Source organism: Globicephala melas, chromosome 5, assembly GCF_963455315.2.
Source record: "Globicephala melas chromosome 5, mGloMel1.2, whole genome shotgun sequence".
NCBI lineage: Eukaryota > Metazoa > Chordata > Mammalia > Artiodactyla > Delphinidae > Globicephala > Globicephala melas.
Window position 1 is genome coordinate 29,865,629 of NC_083318.1, and position 17,723 is coordinate 29,883,351.

Consider the following 17,723-nt stretch of genomic DNA (forward strand, 5'->3'; position numbering starts at 1 on the left):
TTCCTTTCCTATCTCTCCTCTTAACTAAAATTAGTCCATTGACTGTGCTCCTGCCTTCTCTAGGACCTTGTCTGTCAATTACTCCTTTCATTTACATTAATTCTCTTCTAGTCTCTTCATCTTACCAGCTTCTTTCCCTTAGCTGATTAATATGTTCAGGTCTCTCCTATCTTAATTCCCTCATCCCCTTGACCCCTCTAACTTCTTTTTGTCTCTTTCCTTCCCTTCTCAGACAAGTTTTTTGGAAGTTATTTATTATCTGCTGCTTCCATTTTCATGGTTCCAATCAACCCCTAAGTGGCCTCTTCTGATCCTACCTCAACTAAACCCGCCTCTCCATGCCACTGAAACTGCTCTGATAAGATATTCCAGTATTTAGTAAGCTGGGAAATGTTTTAATATACTATCTCAAGTGGTTAGAGGCCAAAGCTAAGGACCCCTAGGTTTGGAAGCTTTTATCACATCCAGTCACATTCCCCAGGCCAGTCTTTTTGCTAATGAAAAATGGATTTGGTGGATTAGGGTGAATGTCTCCCCCTACTGGCAGCAAACTCAAACGATTTTTCCCGGTGTAATGAATCTCCACCCATCATTATTGACCAGGGCCATTAAGATTCATTTGGGTCTCTAGCCTTTGTCCCAAATTAAAGCCATAAAAGCAGGAAGGGAATTTCCTATATAGTTATTGTTTTGTTTGTTGTGATAAAAAAACGCATAATACAAAATTTACCATCTAAGCCTAAGACTTAACCCACAGTTTCAGTAATGTTAAATACATTCACATTGTTGTGCAACCAATTTCCAGAAATTTTTTCATCTTGCAAAACTGAAAATCTATACCCATTAAACAACTTCCTGTTTCCCCCTCCCCCTAGGCCCTGGCAAATACTATACTACTTTCTGTTTCTATAAGTGTGCCTGTTCTAGATACCCTAAGTAAGTAGAATCATACAATATTTGTCTTCTGTGACTGGCATATTCCATTTAGCAAAACGTCCTCAGGGTTCATCTATGTTGTAGTATGTGTCAGAATTAGCTATCGTTTTTCAACACAAACCCCACACTAGATATAATCTTCCTCATTTTTTGTTTACAGGAGAGCCACAGTTGAACTACCAGTAGATGGCACTGTAATGGTGGGAACGGTTATTTAGATGTACACATACCAGATTATTTGTATTTGTATCTAATAGTAAGTTGCATTAGTCACAGATTATAGCAATACAAATTATTTACAAAATATCTCCTATGCTTTTTTTGGTTTAGAATATGATGTCTTTACATTCTAGTTAGGAATTTCCAAATCCCTTTATACCTCCAAATATCAAAGCTATAACTTTACATTTATTTGGGAGATGTATTTTTTAACAATGTACGTCTCCCCTACTGACTCCATAACTTCACAGGAACCATAATTGTTTTACTCTCCACTGTATTTCCACTTCCTATAATGGTACATGGATGATGAAAGTCTACAATCGTACACAAGTTTATAATTTATTGTGAAGTATGTCAATTTTTAAAGAAGCTTGGAAGTATGTAAAATTTTTAATTATATTTATCTTGATCTATTTAATGTATAATACAAACCTAGAAGTTCATTACCAAACAGAAAGGGCAAAATAAATACCTTACATGGATTATTAGTTTGTTAGCTTCTTCCTAAAAAAGAGAGACCATGTTTTTCATCTTCCCAACCAACCAGTTTCTAAATTCCCAAAGCATCTCTAACATCACCCTGGCTTTCATTTCGACATCCAATCTGTTACCAAATCCTCTTGGTTTTTCATTCACAGTGATTTTTGTAATATTCTAATCCTCCATTCTACTTTTTAAATGGTAATCTTCTAGCTCAGGCCTTTATTAACTGTTGACTGAACAATTATCATAACCTCCTAACTCATTTCCTTCTCTCCACATTCCAATCCAACACTTACACTGTTACCTAAGTGGTTATCCTGATATACCAATATTATCAGATACATTTCCTGCTTAAGAATATGCAATGGCTCCCTAGTACGTTCAGAATTCATTTCAGTTAACATATTCTGGCAGTACTAACCTACAAAGACCAATTTTTGCAGCCTTATCTCAAATGATAGTGTTTTATCACCTTCTTCTTACCACATGGCCCAGTTCAAATACTGTCTTTGCAGATTCCCTGAGTCAAAATGAATCTCCTACTGCTATATAATGTCATAACAGTTTGTACTTCTCTTTTAACAGTTAGCATAGGCTACAGTGTTTCAAAACTCTTTATGAAAATACATGACACCCCACGCAAAATCTGAAAATATAATAGGAGGGAAAACTGTATTAACCTTTGCACATGAATGGCTAAAGATGATACTGTCACTTGTGAAAATGACATTTGAGAAAACGTAAGAAATGGTAGTAGCTGAATAAGTTCTTATTCTTAAAGAAGTTTTAAAATGGTTAATATTTTCATTCTGATTTTAAGAAATCTTGGCAAAGAGAAATGATTATGCATCACTATTTTTTATCCAATATTCCAATGTTAATCTTTGTAGCTCATAAATCTCTGGAGAAATCTGTTAGTCTGTTTGTCTGTATTCCTTTCTCACCATATGTTTAAGGGTGTGTGTGTGGGGGGGGTGGTGAGTGAGTGTATGTGTGTGTGTGTAAACACATTTTGTATTTAACACTCATCAACACTCAATCAAGTTGAAGAAATCACCCATTCCAAAGCCTCACCTACATCGTTCTGGGCAAGTCTTTGGCGTTTTGAACCATCCAGATTGGACATTTCAATCACAGACTGCTTGGCATCGCACCAATACAACTTGTCAGTTAAGTAATCAATTGTTATTCCACTGGGCCAGACCAGATCCGAGCTAGCTATAACCAGTCGGCCAATGCCTTGAAGGGAAGAGCTTTCAATTCGTGGATTAATCCCCATCTCAGTCCAGAATAATCTCCTTTAATCAAGAAAGCATACAACAAACAAAACTTGCAAGGAAAAACACTTCTTTCATTCTTTCATTATTAAAAACATCAATGTAAGTCACTTTAGGATAAACTAAAGTGGTACAGCAAGGAATACAGAAAGAGAAAGTAGAGCACTGAATATTGGACACATAATTTTCAAAAGCAAAAAATTACCTTCTCTATGTACAGCAACGTGGACAGAAAATGCTGAATTAAGGCTCAGACGATTGGATAAGAAAGGAATTCTTAGTTTAAACACTTGTAGTGTATTACTAATCAAAGGTGTTTGAGTGCATATTCTTAAATCAGCGTTTCATGCTACAAAAGGCAATGGAATCTTGCTAGCCTGTCCCTCTGATATGCATATGTAAAACTTGCTGTATATGTAAAATTACAACGTAAAGGGAAGAGCATATTTATCTATTATCCTGTTTTATACTATGTGCTCAGTTAACTTGGTCCATTTTCAGTTCTGTAAAGCAGGTGCTGAGGCACATTTTTTGAACTCAATATGGTTCAGTATCTTTTCACTGGCTTGTTTAGAGATGGTTACATTCTCATGGTTTGAATCATGTGGCTGGCTCCAAATTAATTATCTATTTCTACCAGTTTATTATTTCCCACAGGCCATCATAAAATTTCCATTATAAATAAAATAGGATGAGCTTTTATCCTTGATTTTTAACTAGGAAGGAATTATTCTCCTTAATTCTCTAACTTAAACCCACATTTGTCACTAATTCATAATTAACAACAGAGAGCCTCCTAATATTTCACGATTTCTCTTTCCTCTTCCCTAAATCTAGGAATGACCTATCACTGGAACTCATGATTTTTCTAAATAGAATTCATAAGCCATGCAATCCAAATATCATCCTCTCTCAAGAAACAATATAGTTTTTAAAGAAAGTACATAGTGTAAAGGGCTTATGCATCGTTGATGAATGAATTACAACCCACTTCCTTTCAAAAAGAAATTGAATTTGCTTAAAATGAAAGGGTATCAAAACAATAAAGTTCTCTATAGGAAAAACAAATCAAAAGACATTAAAAGGACGAGGAAGTTATGCTAGCCATACCATTTCTGAACATTTGAACAAATCTCATGGATTTTCTTGGTTTCTGATTCCACTGACCACCTGAGGTCTTAAGACAAATTTCGGACACTAGCACATCAAACATAAACTGTCCTATGACCTCCACAGAAAGGGCCTTATTTTCACAAATACTTACTTGGCCATTGGATGAACAGCAAGTCCTCGTGGCTGAGAGATGTCCTCCTTAATGATTATTTCACGATACTTCCCATTTAAATCACTCCCTTCAATGAGAGATTTCCTAAAATGCATGTAATATAAAGGGGCTTGTTATATCAACTTTACTTTTTAAACAAAAATACTTGTTTTCCCTGTTGCTTACTGAAAAGCAAAATAGGCATTCTAAACTCCCCTATCACAGGTGTGCACATGAACACACACGTATCAGGAGTAACACTTACGCAAAGTCTATTGTTTTTTTTTTTAACACAGTGTTTAAATTAGTTTCCCAATATTTATCCCAAGCAATTAAAACACACCGTGAAAGGGTAAGGTAAGAGGGTTCTGTGTCAGTGGCCTGGCAGGGATAAAGCCAGGAAGTACAAATGCCACATCCCCTTCTCTTCACAACCTCCCAACTCCTGGTGGAACCAATAAAAGCCTCCGCCTGGTGTTCACAGATCACAGGGAGGAAGGAGAGTAGACCTCGAAGGGCCACAGAGACAACCAACACAAGGACAGTAGGAGAAGACTTACACTGGCTTTAATTTTCTTCCATCTGATTCTAAGACAAATGGGAGTACTGAAATACTCTTTGCTACCCGTTCCATTAAAAAATAATAATAACTCTTTGGAATCTGGCAGGGGAGAAAATTCTTGCTTTCTAATTTTTCCATTTATTTGTCAAACAAATCTTGATGATCAAATAGACACTTCCTCAGCCCCTAAGGGCTGTGTCAGGGATTGACCTAAGCACTGGATGAGCCCCAGCAGGTTCCCTGAGCAGGCAGGACCACAACAGAGGAGATTAAAAAGAACCTCCCTGGGCTTCCCTGGTGGCGCAGTGGTTGAGAGTCCGCCTACCGTTGCAGGGGACATGGGTTCGTGCCCCGGTCCGGGAAGATCCCACATGCCGCGGAGCGGCTGGGCCCGTGAGCCACGGCCGCTGAGCCTGCGCGTGCGGAGCCTGTGCTCCGCAACGGGAGAGGCCACAGCAGTGAGAGGCCCACGTACCGCAAAAAAATAAATAAATAAAATAACCTCCCTTCCCCACCTCGTGCCATCTGCCCAGAAACACAGAGCAAGACCGGTCCCTCCACCCTGTGCTACAAAACACTCAGGAGACCTTCTGCAGGTGGCTTGTTCAAGTGCCCTTTCTAGACGGGGGGCCGGGGCTTGATCTATTCTTCCTCATGGGCCATATGCAGGAGGGAGATAAAGGTAAAATTGGCTCAGGGCCTGGGCTGGGCCCAATACACTTTGCAAACTAGCAACTCAGGGCAGTGGATAATTTGAAATCATTTATACTCCAGCGCCACTTTTTTTTTTTTTTTTTGCGGTACGCGGGCCTCTCACTGTTGTGGCCTCTCCCGTTGCGGAGCACAGGCTCCGGACGCGCAGGCTCAGTGGCCATGGCTCACGGGCCCAGCCGCTCCGCGGCACGTGGGATCTTCCCGGACCGGGGCACGAACCCGTGTCCCCTGCATCGGCAGGCGGACTCTCAACCACTGCGCCACCAGGGAAGCCGCCAGCGCCACTTTTAAAAGATAATTTTATTCCCAGATGAAGTGGAAGGTATTTTTGAACTCAATGTGTCAAATTCACTCAGTCACAACTGTCACTGTGCCTGTTCCCTTGAGGGAAGGAACTCTGAAGCCACTTGCTTGTGACCAGGGGAAATAAAACTGTCAGTTCTGATCTCATTGTTACATCATCTCTAAATTCTTACTGTTCTGAGCAGGAGTAAGGTGATGAGAGTTGAGACCGACATAAGCTCCTGACTCTGGAGCTGTCTCGGGCAGGATTGCTGGAATTTACTCTGAAAGCTCCCCAAGGGGGTCACCCAATAACATACTTCTATTTGATTCAGCCACAAAGCACACCTTGAACTCCGGTGTTGGTCATGAGACAGCAAAGACAAGGGCGGACATTTGGGTTCACGTGAGTTCAAGCATAACCCTCAATCTAGTGGAGCATCTCTCTCTTCATATTTGTTATCTAATTGGTCTCAGTGCCACCACTGGGATCCTCTAAACCCACCCTATTTCCAGGGCAAGGGTTGTCCATCCAGAACCCCAGAAGAGTGATTTTTTTACCTCATGGTAGTTTTTGTTACCTCAAAAGGATGAGCAAACAGATACACTGTTTCCCTCTTGATTCTTTTTACTAGGCATTTGACTTTGCGAACCAGGATTCCTTAATACTAAATACTAGCACTGCCAGTGGAATGATCAATCTGCTTCCTTCCTACAGTTAGATGTTAATCTGAATCTGTCTTTTCCTAAGCCAACGTAAACTGTAAGCATCCATTCTGGTTCTTTGACTTGGTTAAGAGTTACTATATAATCTAATATCACAAGCTTGGAATCCCAGTTATTCAAATCCAATTTCTAGCTAATATTAAGGTTTTCAAACTAGAAACCTCTCATTTCCAGACAAATTAAGGGTTTTCTCTTAGCAGCTGCCGAGAACATGAGAAGGGCTCGTTATTACTCAAGTCAGTGAGCTAGAGAATTTAAGGTCTGATCCTTCAGGATACGGTGGTGCCTGTCTATCTCCTGAAGGCATTGCCTCGGCATTAGGTACTATGGTGCTATTAATCAAACACGTGAAATTAGAGGTGCCGTGCAAATGTGGGAAATATGAGGAGACCCGGCATGCTTAGAGGGGCCCAAAGTGCCAGACATCTGCTGTCCTAATCAACGTTTCCTAAAACAGCCATGTACAAACTCTGTTATTATGCGCAGCTAAAATTTTAAATGTCCTTTTAAGTAGGTTCAAAGCAGAGAAGGCCATTATTAATATTTTTAGCATTGTTATGACTGAAGTTGACTTTCATTTGTTACGTGACACTGGGTCGAGGACATTTAACTGACCCTGGTTGTAGAGGGCAGTACGTACTATGATTATGAAAAACACAAGCTTCGGAAATGGTCATCCTTGAGTTCAAATTCCAGATCCAGTACTTGCTGGCTGCTTGACCTCAGGAAAGTTATTTTACCTCTTTGATTCTCAATTTTTTAATCTTTAAATTGGGGATAAGAAGACTTACCTTTTGGGGAGTCAATATGGATATAAAGCTCTTAGTGCAGTAGCTGGTGCATTTCAGTTATTCAATAAATGAATAAATACCCAAAGGATATGGGCTTCCCTGGTGGCGCAGTGGTTGAGAGTCTGCCTGCTGATGCAGGGGACACGGGTTCGTGCCCTGGTCCGGGAAGATCCCACATGCCGCGGAGCGGCTGGGCCCGTGAGCCATGGCCGCTGAGCCTGCGCGTCTGGAGCCTGTGCTCCGCAACAGGAGAGGCCACAACAGTGAGAGGCCCGTGTACCACAAAAAAAAAAAAAAAAAAAAAACCCCAAAGGATAAAGGAATGGAATGAAGGTATGGTTAAATGAATGAACAAATGATTGAATCATTTAAAATATACTCACTCTGGTTCTAGAAATGCCATATTATTGATAACTGGGCACCACATCAAGCATCTGGCTCATGTTTAAAAGCCTGTTTGTTTCCCACGGGTTATCCAGACCAGAAGAGATTTTCTGGGACGTAGAAAGCCTACCCTCAAGCATATAAATCCACTCCCTGGGACTTCTTCCTCTATGTTGGGACCACTGATTTCAGAGGTGAAACCCTAATTAATTCTCTCTTCTTTTAGTTTTACAAGGTTGCAGAGCTGTCAGAGGTTTGGGTTGGCCACCAGGTCACGCCATAGCTCTAAGTTACTCTGAGAGAGTATCCCAGAGCACGGAATCTCTAACCTTCTTCTGTGACGTACTCCGTGGCTGGCTCCTTCTTGCTCAGAAGCAGGAAGTGGGCTCTCATCAGCACACACAAGGGATGCAGCCGCTTCCTTCTTCCCCCTTCTCCTACCCCGTTCCTGGGGCTGACAAGGCCACACACGCACGCACACACACACACACACACACACACACACATACACACCAAGTGCAGCGGTGCTTCCTGCAGCCCCAAGAGCAGTGTGCCCAGAGGACAGACACACCACAACTTCTCTCTGGTCCTGTTGTTGCCCATCAGAGGGAAACAGGCCATCTCTCCCACCCTGAGAGCCAACATATGGGTTCTAGAAAGACTTGTCATTTAAATGTTGTGCAACCTTGAATAAATCACTTAGCCTTTCTGAGCCTTCGTTTCCCCACCTGTAAAATGAAGGGAAGTTGATCCCTGAAGCCCCTTCCAGAGCCCCCTCTGGGAGTTTCCATCCTTCATTTGGCAATTATTTATGCATGACCTTATGATATTTCTTGTACCGAGATTTACACCAAGCATTTGTATTAGTTTTCCCTGTGTACATATGTCTTATCTCCCTGGCTAAACCGTAAGGTGACTGGAAACATGGAGTGCTTCTCAGGCTCCTGTGTATCTCCCATGCTACCTAGGAGAGAGCCTGATCCACAGCAGATGCTCAGAGAATGCTTGTTGATTATATCCAGACAGGTTTTTGTGTTTCCCTGAAACACAAGATACATGAAATGCAAAAGCCTGAAATGCAAAAATACATGCTGTTTCCTTGGTCCTCAAAACTTGCCCATGCCTACAGACCTTGATGAAAGATACAGTCTTGATTAAAAGGAGGAATGTCCTGTTTGGTGGTGCGGAGGGGGTTGAGGGACTGTGGACAGCACTGGGGGCATCTTTCCTCCGATCCCAGTCAGGTGCCCAGCAATATTTTCCTGTGTTCAAAGTGGAGGATGAAGCCAGCTGTATTACCTATCCAATCACCCCTCTCCCATGTGGCTTAAAACTGAAAGAGGAAACCTACCGTCTGTCTGTCCAATAGAATTTACGGCCAATCCAGTCTACAGCAAGACCTTCTGGCACACCTACTTCTTCCTCAATAAGCCTTTCTCGCTGGGAACCATCCATATTTGCTCTCTCTATCCACTTTAGGGCTGTATGGGCAAAGTATATCTACAAAAGAGAACACAGGCATTTCAGTTTGATTTGTTTAAAAACTTAATGTGGAATATATACAAATGAGGTTAGTAAATCTTTATATTATACAGTACAATAGTTAAGAGCTGGGCTTTGGAGATAGACACACCTGGAACTGAACTCCACCTCGGTTGCTTCCCAGATATGTGTAAACTTAAGCAAGTTTATCAGTGTCTCAGAGGCTCAGTTTCCTCTTTGGTAAAATGGGGATGATACTATGAAGCGCATTAGTTTTATATATATAAGTTCTTAGCCTTGTGCCTGGCACATATTTCTATTGCTATGGGTAATTTGCTTATCTTTGATCATTGGTCAATAACAAAGCCATCATACTTGAACTCTAACGGCTTCTACAGCCTGAAAGGGAACAAAGATGAGCAGTTTAATGGGGGCTGCAAGCTGAGCTTTAACTTCTACTGCTTGATCCACAGGATTCCACTTCGCTGCAAGTCAGGAGACACAGCTGCCCCTCCCAGTTTTGACACTTATTTGTTTGATTGCCTTGGTTAAATCATTTTTATTTATTTATTTATTTTAAAATTGAAGTGTAGTTGATGTACAATATTATATAAGTTAAGGTATATAAGGTATATAATATAATGATTCACAATTTTTAAAGCTTATGTTCCATTTATAGTTATTATAAAATACTGGCTATATTCCCTGTGTTGTACAATATATCCTTGTAGCTTATTTTGTACATAATACTTTGTACCTCTTAATCCCCTCCACCTATATTGCCCCTCCCCACTTCCTTCTCCCTACTGGTAATTACTAGTTTGTTCTCTATATCTGTGAGTCTGCTTCTTTCTTTTTATATTCACTAGTTTGTTGTATTTTTTGGATTACACATATAAGTGATAACATACAGTATTTGTCTTCTTCTGTCTGGCTTATTTCACTGAGTATAATACCCTCCAAGTCTATCCATGTTGCTTCAAGTGGCAAAATTTCACTCTTTTTTATGGCTGAGTAGTATTCCATTGTGTGTATATGTGTGTGTGTGTGTGTGTGTGTGTGTGTGTGTGTGTGTGTGTGTAGGTACCACATCTTCTTTATCCATTCATCTGCTGATGGATACTTAGGTTGCTTCCATATCTTGGAGACTGTAGATAATTCTGCTATGAACATGGGGTGCATGTATCTTTTTGAATTAGTGTTTTTGTTTTTTTCTGATATATACCCAGGAGTGGAACTGCTGGGTTATATTGCTGGGTTTATTTTTAGTTTATTGAGAACCCTCCATACTGTTTTCCACAGTGGTTGCACCAATTTACATTCTCAATAACAGTGTACATGGTTAAGTCATTTAATCTCAATTTTCTCAGCTATAAAAATGACAAAGTCAGACTAGGTATTTGCTAAAGTTCCTTTCATCTCTAACTGCAGATAATTTCATTTTAATTAATAGATTTTGTCCAACAGAACATACCTTGAAGATGCAAAGTTCTTTTTCAGTCTAGTATGCAGACTATCGAACAGGTACAAGAATAAAAAATTGCTATGAGTTAGCTGACAATTTAATGACAGCATATGTGGAATATTAACTGTGAGTACATATATGTACATAAACCTATCATCAATAATGAGAATATTCATAAAATGGTAATTAAATAAAGGATTATCATCTCTCTAGAAAAGGTTCTATTCCATAATACAAAAATGGGCACTTCTTATATTAAAAAATACTCTGCTGGTGCACTGCTTCTCAAATTCACATGTGTACCTGAAGCACCTGGGAATCTCGTTAAAATGCAGATTCTGATTCAGTGGTCGCAGTGGAGCCTGAGAATCTGCAGTTCTAACACGCTCCAGGCCATGTTGATGTCACTGGTCTAAGGACCACAGTTTGGGAAGCAAGAAAATGAGAACATTGACCAGAGAAATGAAAAACCATGAATAAGCCACATGACTTAAAGTTCATTTTAGGTTTCCTTATTCACCTAGTTGTAAAAAATACTGACTGTGTGGGAAAAAACTAATTTGGTAATAAATGAATCTTGAACTGATTCTATTAATTTTTTCCTGTTAATAGAATTCTTCTATGGAGTCAAATAGATTCAGTTCACAGAAAAAAAAAAAGAATTGTTTGCTAGCATTTAATTACAAAACTTCTATTTGCAAAAGTAGTTATATTCGCCTATCAATCCAGACCAATTAAACACAGAATCAATTTGCTTCACTCTATCTCTTTTGGCCATTTACCAGAATGCTTCAAATCAGGAAGAAACAAAAGCACAAGTTTTAAAATTCTAGGAATTAATGCACCATCTAGTAACAACTAAGTCATTATGGAGGGAGATTAATAACTATGTAACTTCATAATTATTGGCTGATTCATCTCCAGAAGTTACTGTAACATATCATTTCAAGCACATTCTAACCTAGCATAAAGATAACAAGAAATTAAAGACCAAATGGTCAGCTGATTGGGTTGATAATTTAGAAATCCTAATATTTATACCAAAAAAACTTCATGTAAAATTATTATGTAAATAATGTTGTGTTAGACTGCCATTCACACATGAGCTGTAAAACTTATGTTTCTTGGTTTTCATGGTTAGGAGGTCACTGAATTTCCTCCCTTAAGGACATGTATTAAATGCAAATTAGTAATCCATACTTCCTATGCTGCACCTCAACCTCCTATTTCTCCCAAAACACAAATAAATAAAAACCTATTTATGGTGCTCTTCCTGTGTGTATGGCACTGTGCTAGCTTCCTATTCTCATTTCCAAAGAGGAAACTAAACTTCAGATTCTGTTCAAATCATCCCCAATAAAATGGCTGAATCACAGCAAGGAACAGGGTAGGGTTATGATAACAGAAACATCCTTAAAACTTTCTCAAGTGATGTTTTAATATCTACATTTAAATTTTTCTTTGCCTAATTGTTCTGAGCTTAGCAGAGGATTTTCAAGTAACCCAGGTCATCTGTTAGGATAAAATCCTCTACTCTGTCCTTAAAGCACAGCCACATCTCTTCAGGCAGCAAAACCGTACCTTATTTTCCACAGGGTCATGATCTAGGGCAAAAACCATTCCTATCTGCTGGCTGAGCAGGGTTCCATAATCTGTTCCGTCAAAATGCATGTGTCGAATATCTTGAGAATTGGCAAACAGCAAAAACGGTGGTGGTCCTAATAACCAAATTTAAATATGGTTGCATTTAAAATATGCCTTGGAACCCAAAAGGCACTTCTGACCCTTCCCGTTCATTGTACCCTCTTCCTTAATTTCTGCAGTACTTGTTTCTTAATTTCCCACCAGTACGGTGTAGGTTAAGAGAGGCAAGAAGACTTCCTTTTCCATGAGGTGATATACGGCCAGAATTTCATCGCTGGTTTCCTCCCTGTCTAGGTGCCTGCTTTTAAAATGCAAATTACTTATAGAAAGAGACAGTATTAAGTAACAAACATCTTAACTAAATGATGTAAGTCTTATGCTGTGTAATCTCCTTGATTCACACATATTGAAACATTAATATTAGCAGACTGTATTAATTCATGTCCAAAAAATACCCTTCTCTGGTCTGGACAGTTTTTAAATGGACGTATGATTATGTGAGTTAATAACTAGACCCCTGATAATTTTCAGAGCTCAGATTATGCTATATTAACTAAGGCCCTGAGAAGTTAAGAGTACTGGGGTCTAAGGCAAGCAAGCTCTGTAGGCTCATCATTATGTTAACCCAGATTACAGGCATAATGAACCTCAGGAGAGATTAAATCAATTTGGCATAAATCTAGGATTTCCAAGGCTGTTGAAGGACATGAGATGTAATATCAGAAGATGAAAAAATAGTTGAAGCATACAACTTTATATTAAATTTTGTCATGAAAAGGACAGAACTTGTCAAAGTATTATGATTATTACATTCACCAGAGATAAAAATCAAATCAATCAACAAATATTTATTAAATGCCCCTTAACTATAAAGTGTTTTAAGACTATTCTGGTTATGACTTTCACATATACTGGAATGCCATACCTGATGTTATAGTAAATCTTTGCTTAACGCTAATTAACTTCAAAATGTTCCTCAAACACAGAATTATTATTTATATAATATTAATTTGTTATTTATATTTATAATGTGATTTGTTTTCCATTTCCAAAAATTAAAAAATCAGACTTTCTATGCAGAAGCCAAGAGCAATTTAACACTTTCTAAATAAAATGTCGTTTTTCACATAATCTTTTTTGCAGAGACACACTTTCAAATGTTCACAGCACTAACCTGAGGCTGTACAGCTCTTTTTGTCCAGTTGTAGGTCATAGCCCGGAATGCAGCCACATTCCCAGGATACTGGGCTAAGAGGGATGCAGAGCTGGCTACATCCACCATTATCGGGAGATGAACAACCTACAAAAAACAATTCCTTGGTAATGATGCTATGGTATTAAAAAAATATCATGTTTTCATCAAAATATTAAGGTGAACCAAATATACATTGCTTTTTAAAACCATTTCCACAATCATTCATACTGTCACAATCAAGCTTATTTTTCAGAGATTGGGAGGAAAATGTCACCATACTCTACTTCCCTATAACCTGACAGCTTCAGTGTTAATCCTTCACATCCCAATGACCCTTGTCTTCTTGTTCTATCACTGAATTTGTGAACAAGCACACTGGCAGCTGGCTGGAATAAAAAGTGCATTTTGCTGAGTTTGGCAGCTGGTCTAATTCTTCCTAGTGATTAACATATTTTTTTCTCTCTCACATTTTTGCTCTCTTGACTTCTTTTGCTCTTTTTATTTAAAAAAATGTCACACATAACTCTTTGCTAATTTTGAGTTATAGCCTTCACTCTATATGCTTAAGTCTCTATGAAGATAAAAGTAGGGAGGTATTCATAGGTGCAAGGAACAGGCTAAGCGCTCCACATCCACCACCTTGTTTAATGCTGGTCACAAATCCAGGAGGCAGGTATCATTAACCTCTGCAGATGAGGAAACTGAGACCAAAAGAGGGCAAGTAACTAGTCCAAAACTACACTGCTAGTAACTGGTAATGCTATCTCAGGGCTGTCTAGCTTCAAAGCTCTTGCTCATAACCACTACACTATGCTATCTAAAAACAAAACACAAAAATCTTATTTAAATCTATATGTTAATCCATTATGTAAATATCTTTCAATGTGTAATGTTGGAAAATCTATTCTCCTTTGTCAGTAGATGGATTTTTAGGTGTCAGTTAGAAAATGAATGTTTTCTTTTTTTTAACATCTTTATTGGGGTATAATTGCTTTACAATGGTGTGTTAGTTTCTGCTTTATAACAAAGTGAATCAGTTATACATATACATATGTTCCCATATCTCTTCCCTCTTGCGTCTCCCTCCCTCCCACCCTCCCTATCCCACCCCTCCAGGCGGTCACAAAGCACCGAGCTGATCTCCCTGTGCTATGCGGCTGCTTCCCACTAGCTATCTACCTTACGTTTGGTAGTGTATATGTGTCCATGCCTCTCTCTCGCTTTGTCACAGCTCACCCATCCCCCTCCTCATATCCTCAAGTCCGTTCTCTAGTAGGTCTGTGTCTTTATTCCTGTCTTACCCCTAGGTTCTTCATGACATTTTTTTTTCTTAAATTCCATACATATGTGTTAGTATACGGTATTTGTCTTTCTCTTTCTGACTTACTTCACTCTGTATGACAGACTCTAGGTCTATCCACCTCATTACAAGTAGCTCAATTTCGTTTCCTTTTATGGCTGAGTAATATTCCATTGTATATATGTGCCACATCTTCTTTATCCATTCATCCGATGATGGGCACTTAGGTTGTTTCCATCTCCGGGCTATTGTAAATAGAGCTGCAATGAACATTTTGGTACTCAAACAAACGATAGGCAGATAAACTTACCACTACAGGTTTTCCCATCTGTCTCAAGCACTGAGCCTTCAGGACAGAAACATATGGGACCGTCTGATGTCAGAACACAATCATGACTGCATTCAGACACATTGCTTGGGCAGGAAATTAATTCTAATTAATGAAAAATAAGGTCAAGATTAGTGTTAAATCAGATTTGTGGAAATTTGGTAAATTCAGTTGCTAACAAAAAAAATGATATCCTGAAAAGAATAAATTAAATAAAGATTGAACATTTATGAATTGCTGTGGTAATAGAGATATAAAAATAAAGAAAAAGTTTCAATTCTAAAACAAATTAAAGAAGGACTTCTAATTTTGGAAAGTGACTCTAGTTTCCTCAAAGTTTCTTCTCTGACAATTAATACTTTTTATGTTATTAGTCATCAAAATTCCAAAATATTTTAAATGGAACTTGGGCAAATGATTCTCAAGTTCATCTGGAAAACAAATTACATGTGTAAGAAAACTAAAAACATTGTGTAACTATGGTTAGGTGTAAGAAGAGAATGAGAGGCTCTAAACAAATATAAAATGGATCACAAAGATGCAATAATTAAAACAGTGGGTAATGAGTACAGGAATAGACCAAGAGGATAATATCAATAGAACCAGACAGAAAGTTCATTTTATTTTTTTGCAATTTGTAAAATTTATTTTGTCACAATTTCAAATGAAATTAACAGTTTTGCACTTAAATAACAAATTTACTTATCTACCAAACAGTTTCTCAATGGTTTGGTTTGTCAGGAACTTTGTAGATATCTGATAACTCATTTGCTTATGATTCTGGACAGCTATAGATAGAATTCAGATTGCCCCAGTCTAAATGTCAAGGTTTATATCAAGCACAATGTTTTACAGTTTCTTTAACTTTTTAAATTAAGATATTATTTTCAAAGAACAAGGCTCCAGTTTACATCATTACCTTAAAAAAATGAAGATTTATTTCAATGGAAGACAGTTATTGTGAAAGCATTTTTTTCACTTGAAAGTTATTTTATGTAAACTTACGTGGATTTTTTTTGCATCAAAATATTCCCTGATAGTAATAAAGCAGGTATTATTATAAGTTTTTCAGAATATACCTTATAAATGAAATACAGTTATAGGAAAGATTGGAAAGCTCATTTTAGAAAAGACTCAAGTACACATAAGAATACAGTATGTGATAAAGGTATTTTAAATCATTGAGCATGTGTCATCCAGTAAATGGTAGAGAAATAAATGAGTAATGCTTTGAGGCAAAAGCTAAATCCCTACCATATACCACACATCAAAATAAGTTCCAAGTAAATCAAATATTAAAATGTAAAATATATACCATAGAAGTTCTAGCAGTTTTGACAATCAAGTGAGATTATGTGTGTCCTACTTGACACATAATGGACTCTAACATATTAACATCATGCACTTGAGTATATCTGCTCACAGATAAACCACATGATATTAGAAGAAGGGCAAATTCCATAAACAGTCACGAAGGTAGTGGGTAATTTCCAAGAACTTCATTACCATCCATCCATTTTTCTGTGCCTTGTTTCACAAGCACATATAACATCCAGACTAACATATTCTCCATCATCTGTGAAGCAGTACTAGACAATATACATGAGATTTTTTTTTTCTTTTTTGGCCGCACTGCGTGGCTTGTGGAATCTTAGTTCACTGACGAGGGATTGAAACCTGGCCCCTGGCAGTAAGAGTGCCAAGTCCTAACCACTAGACTCCAAGGAATTCCCACATGATTTTAAACATTTGTTTCTACTTAGCTATGTTGGTAGATTCAATAAGAAACCTATAAGAAGGTATCTGAGTATGTAATCCTAAATTTGAATTGAGAATATTCATATAAACTCATAATGTATTTCTCTTTTTAAAAAGTGTTTTCCTAACTCTGATGCCCTAAAACACTCAAAACAATAACTGACTTTGAAGCAGGTTATGTTTTCTAAATACAATTTCTCATAAAAAGGAAGCAGTGGCCTTGAGAGATTGCTGATTCTAGGTCTAGAACATGGAATGTACAAGACAAGCCTGGAAAATATGTCCTACCAGGTAAGAGAAAACTATCAAAGACTACTGGGGTCTGGAACCCATTTGAAGATTCTCCCAGCAGCCAAAGAGGAGACAACTTGCTCATCGGTAAGAATAACAACTGCAATGGGTTGAAACATATAAAAAATGTTAAAAATCCAAGGGTTCATAATAATACTTACAAAAAACAAATCTCCCAAAGTCATTGAAGTCACCATCACGCTGATGCCAAAACCAGACAGAGACATTACAGGCCAATATCTTTAATGAATATAGATGCAAAATGCTCAAGAAAATATTAGCAAGCCAGATGCAAAAGCACATAGAAAGGATCATACATCATGATCACGTTGGATTCATTCCAGGGTCACAAGGATGGTTCAACATATGCAAATCGATCGATATGATACACCACATCAACAAAAGGAAGGACAAAAACTACATGATCATCTCGATAGATGCAGAGAAAGCATTTGATAAAATTCAACATCCATTTATGATAAAAACTCTTTCCAAAGTGGGTACAGAAGGAATATATCTCAATATAATAAAAGCCATTTATGACAAACCCACAGCCAATATAATACTCAATGGTGAAAAGCTGAAAGCCTTCCCATTAAAATCTGGAACAAGACAAGGA

At 38.1% G+C, this 17,723-nt stretch overlaps 1 protein-coding gene across 4 annotated transcripts in view; it reads right to left on the reverse strand.

The window, feature by feature from the left end:
* EGF (epidermal growth factor) overlaps positions 1 to 17,723 on the reverse strand; it is a 93,018-nt gene that overhangs the window by 30,650 nt on the left and 44,645 nt on the right. For all 4 annotated transcript variants that reach the window (XM_030864327.2, XM_030864326.2, XM_030864325.2 and 1 more), the window contains 6 exons: positions 15,038 to 15,160; positions 13,407 to 13,532; positions 12,170 to 12,306; positions 8,993 to 9,141; positions 4,183 to 4,287; positions 2,716 to 2,939 (listed from right to left, as the gene is read on the reverse strand). In XM_030864327.2, the coding sequence (XP_030720187.2) occupies positions 2,716 to 2,939; positions 4,183 to 4,287; positions 8,993 to 9,141; positions 12,170 to 12,306; positions 13,407 to 13,532; positions 15,038 to 15,160 (864 nt within the window). The remainder of the gene's footprint in view (positions 1 to 2,715; positions 2,940 to 4,182; positions 4,288 to 8,992; positions 9,142 to 12,169; positions 12,307 to 13,406; positions 13,533 to 15,037; positions 15,161 to 17,723) is intronic.